The 10079-nt window shown below is 44.7% G+C and overlaps 1 protein-coding gene across 1 annotated transcript; it reads right to left on the minus strand.

Moving 5' to 3' along the window:
- Nucleotides 1-223: 223 nt before the first annotated feature.
- Nucleotides 224-9239, minus strand: LOC119356196 (myosin-2 heavy chain-like). Its single transcript, XM_037623127.1, has 8 exons — nucleotides 9031-9239; nucleotides 7801-7899; nucleotides 2728-7101; nucleotides 2391-2615; nucleotides 2111-2269; nucleotides 1665-1823; nucleotides 1010-1156; nucleotides 224-919 (listed from the first exon to the last, which is right to left on the minus strand). Exons 2-8 carry the CDS (start codon nucleotides 7870-7872, stop codon nucleotides 698-700), a joined length of 5358 nt encoding a protein of 1785 aa, XP_037479024.1. The 5' UTR covers nucleotides 7873-7899; nucleotides 9031-9239; the 3' UTR covers nucleotides 224-697.
- Nucleotides 9240-10079: the final 840 nt, after the last annotated feature.

Consider the following 10079-nt stretch of genomic DNA (forward strand, 5'->3'; position numbering starts at 1 on the left):
TATGACCAGATCCATTCGCCCGTATGGCCTCCAAATGCCACTGAAGCAGAATCTGCAAATACATCACCCCGCATGCGGTTACAGATACGGTAAATAAACGAGTGGCCCGTATCATATGGCAAGAAAGTAATGAATGGTAGGGGCTGAAACCCATCTGATCAAACGAGCAAATAAACGAGTGGATAAACCCATCTGAAAATACAGTGGATAAACGAGCCACTTCTTGCCAACCAACAACCCAGATATATATAGATCAAAAACACTGGAGCGATTCTACAGCATATGACACAGCATATACTCGACCATATGAACAAATTAATATTTCTGACGGACTAACTTTTTACAGAGAGAGAGGGAGGGAGATGTAGATACAAGCCCACCGACAGCAAACACCAAATTGCATGCATATGGCCTTATGCATGCCAAGGGTAGGAAACTAGGAATGAACAAAAATCAAATTCCCACCCCCCTTAACCCAAAAGAAAAATTATAGGGAGAACTCGCCAATAAGAAGCTTCCGGATCCCTGACTTTCTCCCTGAAAGCCATCAGTCCGTTCAATTGCAATCCACCAAACCAAGCAAGCTATGCGCTGTTCAGCTAGAGTAGTAGTTCAGGTTCATGGGAAGCAACAGTTTTTAGCTGTTCACAATGGGATTTTCCCATAGGGCACCAGCAGGAACTTCACAAGAGCGGCACTAGTATCGCCTTCCGAGGAACATGCCGATGACCACGGACAGCAGGGCGACGCCCAGGATGAACTTGAAGGCCATGATGCCGGAGGGCTCCCGCAGTTGTTGCTGCGCCGGGTTCGCAGAGGCCGTGCTAGGAGCCTGAGATATGTCACGCTGTTTGTTTTGCGGTGCCAACGTGTCCAGGCTGAATTCTCGGGATCTCGTTGATGCCACTGCATCCTTTGCCTGCAAAAAAGATGATTGTTGTTAATTGCTGATAACTACTGATCAGGGTACTCAAGATATTTCAGAGCATCTTTTTTCCTGTTTGCTTGCCTGTTCTTCAGATTTGGAATAAGCAAGCTGCAACTTCTGCTCAAGGTCCTGTACCTTCTTCTCCATTTCAGCACTCTTGCTCACATTTTGGGTCAGCTTGTTGAGCTGTGTATTGACCAGAGCGAGTTTCTCACTCTCCTCTGCAACCTGAAAAAAACCCGCATAAATCAATACATGAGAAAAAAAATTGTAGACATATACTTATAAACTGTCTATAAATTGTCAAAGCAGCAGGAGGACTAGAAGTCCAATGGCGAAGCAAATTTTCTAATGTGAAGTATGGGGGTATTGTGTGAATCTATCAGCTTTTTATCATCAAGAATCTGCAAGTTTGACTACTACAAAGATTGAAAAGGCTATTTGTGCTAATTTAAGCAAGTTCTGTAATCGTGCGAGGCAATGCATTTTCTATTCATGTTCCCTCATTCCATTATCATGCAAGCCTTCAATCATGATGCTTCTGTTCTCAATGAGAGAAAGCCGAGCAATAAGCCAGATGCCCCAGAACAAAGCAGGCTTCAACATTTAAGGATTTGAAGGCAAATAACAAATGGATTTTATCATGCTGCCCTTGATCTTGGATCCATAACACCCTTCGCATGTAACAGGCGAACTAGTATTATAGCACCAAATGCATACTCAGATCAAATCAAACCTTGTTCTCGTAATGGATCTCAGCTTCTTGCAGCTGTTGATTAAGAGCTGATACTTGTACTTCCAGCTCTGCAGCATGTTTTTGTGCAGCTTCTAGTTGATCCGTTGAATACGTCTTAAACGCATCCCACTTTATCTCCCTCACTGAAGCTTGCTCTTCCTGCCAAAACAAAGGTTTTTCATGTCAAGATTGATTCAAGCAACAACCAAATTTTGAAAAAAGAAGTGTCAAATTATTTGGAATCAATTAAGTCAACAACTTCACTATATGTCAACAACATGGCCATACACAGAGGCAACTGCCTATCTGCCATCAATTTCTGATGGTACCAGTTGAGCAGATAGGGTTGACAGTAAGAAAATGATGGATCCAGCAATTCCTTTGTATTTAGCATGCTTGACAGTAATAGCTGTTTTATTAGGAAAATAGTTATGACGCCAATTTACCTGGTTAGCTATGGTACGGTAAGCAGCCTCCAGTTCCTTCCTAACTTCCAGCAATTGTTGCTCCAACTGATCTTTTTCATGGACTAAGTTTGCATGCTCCTGCATCTTGCTTGTAAGTGCTTCATTCTTTTCAGTTGTTTCAACTTGCATGGTCTGGATCTGAAAATATTTGAAAAATTATACAGATAGTACTTCGAAAGTAGGACCAATTGCCCTAATGTAAAGCTTGGTCAATAAAATGTAGCCAAAATAGTTTAGAGGGAGATAAATAACAAGATACCTCCTCCATGTATTTTAGCTCAGACACTGTAATTTGTCTCTCAAGTTTTGAAATATGCAATTCTTTTTCAGACTTCTCCAAATTCATTTGCTCCTCCAATTTGGCTACAGCTTCATCAAGCTCCCGCTTTACAGTTTCATATTTGTCATTTAACATCTGCTTCTCTTCCAGTGTGCTTTGGTACTTGCTCGCCAGTTCTTCCTGCTCTTCCAGAGTAGAAGATACCTGAAAATGTTTCATCTTGGTAAGAGCTATGTAATGGTATAAGAAATATATGGAAGTGAAGACGGGTAAGCAGCAGTAAGCCGAGAACAACAAAAATAGAACTCTTAATCACCTGGCTTTCGAGCTCTTCCTTGCGTTGAATCATGCCATTGAGTGTTTTTCGCAATGAATGAATCTCTTCCGACACCCCCTGCTTTTCTGCTACTGCAGCAGCAAGTGTCATCTGTAATTCATTCAGCTTGTTCTGATGTACTTCCAATTCCTCATTCAAACTACTATTTGCAGTAATCAAGTTTTCTTTCTCTGTCTGGAAAAGTTCAACCTTGTTTTGTGTTTCTGCAAGTTGTACTTCTAGGCTCTTAAGTTTGTGCACAACTTCATCAAATTTAACCTTATGATTTTCTTCATTGGCAGCAGCTTCCGTTGCCTGCTCTTCATAATATCCCAACTCAATCTCGAGAGCATCCAGCTTCTTGCTCAAGTCTTTAACTTCAGCTTCTTTCTGGGTTATTGTCTCGAGGGCTTCATGCAATTTAGCTTCAGTTTCACCAATCTTTGATTCAGCTGCAGAGTGGAGTTCCAAGTTTCTTGTGTGCACCTCTGTCAGGTTTGTGATTGTTCCCTCATGAGCAGCTAGCTTCTCTACAGCTTCTTCCTTTTCAGCATGAGTAGCACTAAACCGTTCCTGTAACTCATCATACATGGCCACCTTAGCAAACACTTCCCCTTCTAGGTGCTCATTCTTATCAGCCAGTTTTCCATTCTCAGCTTCAAGAGAAACCAGCTTTTCCTTGAGGTCTGTAACTTCAGCTTCTTTATTTGCAATTGTCTCAAGAGCTTCGTGCAGTTGACTCTCAATTTCCGCATACCTCGATTCAGCAGCAGACTGGAGCTCCAAGCCCTTTGAAAGCTCTTCTGTCAAATGTTTTATTGTTTCCTCATGAACAGCCAGCTTCTCTGCAGCTTCTTCTTTCTCAGAACTCGCAGACACAAATTTCTCCTGCAGCTCATCAACTATGACCAGCTTAGCACTGATTTCCTGCTTCAAGGCTTCATTCACATGCATCAAACTTTCAGTCTCAGACTGAACTGCAATCAGCCTCTCATTCAAATCTTTAATTTCCGAATCTTTCTGTGCTATTGTCTCATGAGCTTCACGCATTTGAGCTTCAACTTCTGCATTCTTTGATTCAGCTGCAGATTGAAGTTCTAAGCCTCTACTGTGTACCTCAGTCAAATGTTCTATCGTTCTTCCATGCTCAGCTAGCTTTGTAACAACATCTTCCTTTTCAGCATGAGTAGAGTTAAACTGCTCTTGCAGTTCATGAAGCACGGCTAGCTTAGCATCAAGTTCATCTTTCAGAGCCTGATTTGCTGCACCCATGGCTGTGCTCTCAGCCAATGCCTCTTCAGCCTTTGACTCAGCACTGGAGAGCTTGGTCTTGAGTTCCTCAATGGTGGTCTCATGAGTAGCGATCTCATTTTCAAAGGCTTCGAGCTCCACCTTCATGGATTCCACCTCTTCAGTGGCACCAGCTGCTTTTGCTTCATAAGATGCCACTTGTTCCTCGGCCAACTTCAACTTTTCAGACAGTTGCTGACAATCCGTCTCCTTCTGACTCAAGTTGTCCCCTACTTGCTGGAGCTTCTTCTCTGTATCTTCAAGTAAAGACTGGTACAGAGATTCCAGATCAATTTTCTTGGAAGTGGCATGTTCTAGTGCCCTCCCACTGTGCTCAAGCTGCTCCTCTGCAGATTTAAGCTTGTCAAGTACTGAGCTTTCTCTAACACCCAGTGCCTGAAGATCATTCTCCACCTCTTCCATTTTACCCCGGGCAGATTCTAGATCAGCCTGTAAAGTCTGGACCTGCTTCTCGGCTTCCAAATGCGCTGTGGTGGCCTTGTTTGACAATTCTTCATACTTCTCCTTCTCCTCATTAGCTTGAGCCAACTTCCCTGACAACTCATCCTCTTTTTGGTTTGCTTCTGCTAATAAAGCCTCGAGACTTGCTGATTTCTCCTTGTATGCTTCACCTTCCCCAGAAAGTTCATCAACCTTCACACGGAAACCATTGCATTCATCTGTCACGTCTTTAAGCTCTTGCTCAAGATCTGTGCTCTTCTTCTCGGCAGATGCTAGCTTTGACTCAAACTCAGTAAGCTGCAACTTCAGACCTTCTTCAGCAGCACTTAATTCCTGAACTTGAGTTTCAAGCTCTGCGGTCCTCTGCATTGCAGACTCTGCAGCTGTTTTGGATTCAGTGTGAAGATCACTAAGAGATTTCAAATTCAGTTCTAGCTCCTCTTTGTGCGAGTGTGCATCAGAGAGAAGTGACCTTGTTTTGCTATGATCATCCCCAACCTCGCTTAACTGGGACTCCAACTGCATGCACATGTCATTCTTATTGGACAGTTGCAGGTTAAGATCAGCAATGGTGTTCTCGCCACTTTCTTTTTCTTCTGTCAGTTTTGCCAACAATTCTTCTAAATCAAGCACCTTCAATTCTTGACTCTGCACCCTCTCTTCGATAACTTGCTTTTCCTGCAACTGTTCTTGAAGTTTTACTTCATACTCTGCTGTTAGCTCCTCAAGTTTCTTCTTTTCTTCGGTGATTTGAATCAGTGAGTCCATAAGATCTTTCTCCTTTCCACTTGCAGCTTCCATCACAGCTTCAAGACTAGCTGATTTTGTCTGGTAAGCTTCTAGATCATCAGAAAGGTGGGAAACCTTGCTTCTGTACTGTTCTAGTTCTGCTTCAACCTCCTTGAACTTCGCTTGTGTGGCTTCAAGTTCCTGCTCCAGCTCCTGTCTTCGGGAGTGTGCACCATCAGCATCAGACTTTGATGTATGAAGCAAACTCGCCAGTTCAATACTTCTTTCGTGAACGGAATGAGCTTGTTCTTGATGCTGTGAGAATCTGTCAGTCAGATCCTTGACTTCTTCTTCAAGTAGAAGAGTTTTAGATGCCGAGGAATCCAGAGAAGATTGCAATTCATTCATCTTCTCCTTGTATGCCTCTGCATTGTTCACTGCTTCTTCAAACTGCTTTTCTTTTTCTGCTGAAGAAGCTGCTTCTTGTTGGACCTGCTCTTCCAGCAACTTTACTTGTTCACTTGAAGTGGCTAATTTACTCTCAGATTCACTGAGCCGTTGCTCAAGATCAGAGCATTTCTTCTCCGCAACTTTCACATTCATGCTAGCCTCTTCCAGATGCGACTTCAAAGCCTCTTCAGCTGCATGTAGTGCCTGAATCTGTGCTTCAAGTTCAAGAATCTTCCCGTTTGCATCTTCAGCAACAGCTTTGGACTCACCATGCTGCTCATTGATAGATTTCAGATTTACCTCCAGTTCTTCTTTATGCGACAATGCTTCTGACAGGAGCAACTGTGCTTTAGCATGCTCCTCTTCAGCCTGACGTAGCATGGAGTCTCTCTCTGATAGTTTTGATTCAGCGTCAACTAGAGTCCCTTTGAGAGTTTCATGTTCATCCTTTAATTCATCGAGCCCAGACTGCAGGTTGAGTATCTGCGACTGTTGCTTCTCCAATGTAGCTTCACTTGTCTCTTTTTCCTTCACATGCTCTTCCAGTTTTATCTCCATTTCTTGCAAACTCAGAAGCTTCGCTTGTAACTCTTCATTCACGGTGGCAAGTTCAGTCTCTAGTTTAAGGCTCTTTTCCTTCAAAGATTCTTCAGATGAACAATGGAGACTCAACTCTTCAGTGAGCTTACTGATGTCAGCATCCTGCGAGGCAAGCTTCTGCTCCAAATCATCCACTTGTGATTTTGACAGTTCAAGTGCTTCTTGCACCATCTTGAATTGTGACATTGTGGTATTCAGTGATTCTTCTACTTGCTGATGGTCAACAGCCTTATCCTGATGTCCCTTTATCTCTTCCTGAAGATTGTTAATCTGGTTTTCCATCTCTTTCATGTTCAACTGAGCCATTTCCAGCATCTTATCAAGTTCCGCAGCCCTTTTCGCCTCCTGTGCAGCATGCAAGCTCCTTTCATCCTTCAGCTCTTCAAGTTTGTGGAGCTTATCAGCTGATGAACTTAACTCAGCCTCAATTTCTTGAATCCTCTGTTTCGAGATTTCAAGCTCAGACCCCAGCTCGCTCAGTGATTGTGTTGCATCAGCCAGCTCTTTATCCTTCTCAGTGAGAGACCTCTGTGCTTCTTGTAGGGAATTGTATTGCACTGTCTGCTTATTTTCTGCTTCTGTCATGTCCTTCATCAATTTTTCCTTTTCAGATTCAAGCTCTTCAATGCGCATTGATAGTACTTTCAGTCTTTCTGTTTCTTGGTTGAAGGTGGCAGATTCTGAAGTTTTTTCATCCTCTTTGGGACTTGCCTTTGTCAAAGGTGAGACATCATCTACCAGCTCAAAACCATCGGATCCTGTTCCATCATCATCATCATTGGGTGTTTCCTTCACATGCAGATTCGAATTCCCGTTTACTAATTTTTCTTTGTCATCGTGTACCTAAGACATTGGCATTGTCAGAATACATTGGCATATTTGGAATTTCAAATCTAATAATAACCAAGTCATCATTGAAAAATAAAGTCCTCATTGAAAGAAAAGTACTATTGCAACCATGAGATTCTATTAATCTTGAGACTTCAAGCATTTGTTTTCATCGAGATTTTTCTATTCTCCACACTCCGCATTTTTTTCAATGCAGTAGATGCAAAAATTTAGAACATTGGTCTGAAAGTTATGCTGATCATTGACACCACACAACAATTCTCAATACTAAATGTGATAGTATAGTAAAACATAAATGTTTTTTCGTGCCTGCCAATTATCATCGACCACAGATTCTACATATTCAAATGTTTCTTTTTATGAAAGGGGTCACTTGGCCCCCGTTTTCATTACAGAAAATGGCATATTCAAATGAATGATATTCAAGTACTAGCAGTGACCAATGTATGAATTGACAAATGACTAAAGTACTGAAGACAACAATATATTTCAGTCACCCAGCCAAAACATGCTCAGAAACTACACTTTTTCTTATCTTTTTTGGCATCAAGAAGTATTGGACGCCAAATAACAAAACTGAGCATGAATAAAACATATTAAGAAAGTAACAAGATATGCACACATCACTCATTTCTGTAAGTACGCTGGAATCTCGAACATGCACTAGACTTCATGGATGAATGTTCTCCTTACCAGAATCGTATCAGGCGACTTAAGACTGGTCGTCTCCCCAGAGCTTACTTGCGCCGCCTGTTCTGCTTCCATCTCGGGCCACTAGCTTAGTATTCGTTTCTGCCATTCACAACAAGAAAATACTGGCATCAAATACTCACATCATCAATGAGTATACAGGCATCAAGATAATGTGTAATGATGATGTAACCCACAAATGGGATCCAATCAACGCGAGCCAAAAAGGGTGCAACAGTCTCCCAAAAACAGGCTGAGTGGGGGTAAAGTAAACAATTGATTTTGTGTACAGACTACTTCACTACAGACTGGACACAGAGGAAAGGCGACAGCTCGGATCCAACTATTCGTTGTTATTTTGGCAAAAGCAAACACAATGATATCGTAAAGAATTTCATGATCTCTTCTTCCTGTATACATAGCCTACCACCTACCAGTCAAAGGCAGTACCAACTCCACACAAGGCCAATCAGGACCAGAATTATGCTACACGCACAAGGATCCGATCCGATCGATCAACAAGTGGCCGTCTAAGTATATATTTTTTTCTCTCCCAAAACTCTGATCCGAGCTCACACTGAATTTTGCAGAACAAGCGGCTCCCAGCCTACCGAACGCAATATCCACCAAATAGTCCAGCAACCGAGCCAGAAAAAGGCAAAAGACAAAAACGACAATTGGTGCCCACCAACCAGCCCTCCCTCCCACGGTCGCCGCCCCCTCCTCCTACCCCGAGCAGGGACGTGCCATCCGCAGCACCTCAAAGTCAAAAAAAAAATCCCGATCGATCGGACGCCCACAGCCTGATCGAAACAGCACGGTCCTCATCCACAGCAACAAACCCACCACCCTCCGCCCCGCCGCGAGCAGACGGGCGGCTGGCTCCGAGCGAAATCGTGTGCGGGAGCCGACCGAAATGGCGAAAGCAGAGGCGGGCAGCGGAGCAGCCGGAGGCGGCAGAATCGGAGCGATAATTTTAAAAAAAAAAAACTCCCCCAATCCACTCCGCGGGCGGCGACTCAGTTCAGGCGCCGGAAGGCGCCGCTCCAGAGGTGGAGGTCGGATCAAATGGCGTAACCAGTGCCTCCCCTCCCGCCGAGAACCAGCGGATCGCCGACGGGCCGTCGCTCGACAGACGCGATCAGATTCAAAAAGAAAAAAGAAAAAAAAACAGAGAGAACAAACACCGGAAAAATTACGCTCGCTAGTTAACCAGAATGAACAGGAGCTCACCTCGGATCGGGTGGCCGACGGAAGCTCCCGGCGGCCGAGATCCTCGCCCGTCTCTGCCTTTTCCGGCGGCCGTATCAGGCGGCCGCGGAGCAGACGCCGCGGCCAAATCAGCGAGGAAGTTCGAGAAAGAGAGGGGGAGATTGGAGCAGTGGGAGGGGGGAGAGAATCTTTTTTAATCTGGTTGGGGTTTTTGGGAAGCGCGTTGTATTTGCTCCTTCGTGGAGGGGTTTATATCTGCCTGCATACGTGCCGCTGAGTTGGCCTGGGCCCCGCCAATAAAGCCGGCGGGGGTTGCTAGCCTCACCGACCCCGTGCGCTCACCTCCCTCACGCTCGCTGCCCGGTGGGCCCCGGACTGCCTGGCCCCGCGCGTCGGTGGACGAGAGGGGATCAACCCGTGGGCGGCGGGATTACCGGGACGACACTCCGCGCGCAACAGCCTGCGCCCTGCGCGTGTTGGGGCCTTGCGGGCGGCGTTCTCGGGAGGGAGGGAATTTTGCAACGAGATCCCCCTGATGAAGCGTAAAAACTTCGCTGTTAGCCGCGGCCAGCGGAAGGTTTTGAGAAATCTCCGCCACCTTTTTCTTAATCTACCTTATTTACCGGCCAAAGAGTCGCAAGCACATTCAAACATCCATAAGAGTCTAGCCGCCCGTGTAGAAACGCACATTCAAATTCCTCTCGCTTTTCACCGTCGTCCACACTCCTGGGTCCAACCAAAACGAAATCAAGCACACCAAGTCAGCAGCTCAATCGGTAAAAATAAACGCCAAGTCATTTTCGCATCCCCGCATCAAAGCCGTTTCCTTTCGGAGGACCGATTCTCCTTTGATGCTAGAGGTGTTTATCATCACGCTTTCCCTGATAGAAACTCACAATAACTCGGCGCACCGATAATGCACTCCTCCAAACTAAAAAAGTACTTCCACCGTGCACGTCTTTGTGGTTTTGGGCTACCTTGCAAGCTAATCCCTCCGTTCGTCCGCAAACAAGAACCTGCTATCGTTTTCATGTTGCCTCATGGCTTTGCCACCGTGATAGTGTTTCTCT

Source organism: Triticum dicoccoides, chromosome 2A (assembly GCF_002162155.2).
Source record: "Triticum dicoccoides isolate Atlit2015 ecotype Zavitan chromosome 2A, WEW_v2.0, whole genome shotgun sequence".
Classification (NCBI taxonomy): domain Eukaryota; kingdom Viridiplantae; phylum Streptophyta; class Magnoliopsida; order Poales; family Poaceae; genus Triticum; species Triticum dicoccoides.

Bases quoted from the DNA above. Each gene is read 5' to 3' on its own strand.
- LOC119356196 (XM_037623127.1), bottom strand. From the start codon at position 7,872: ATGGAAGCAGAACAGGCGGCGCAAGTAAGCTCTGGGGAGACGACCAGT. The intron at 2,270-2,390 runs GTATCTTGTTAT...AAATATTTTCAG, and splicing joins AGCTAAAATACATGGAGGAG to ATCCAGACCATGCAAGTTGA. The intron at 1,157-1,664 runs GTTTGATTTGAT...GGTTTTTTTCAG, and splicing joins AGATCCATTACGAGAACAAG to GTTGCAGAGGAGAGTGAGAA.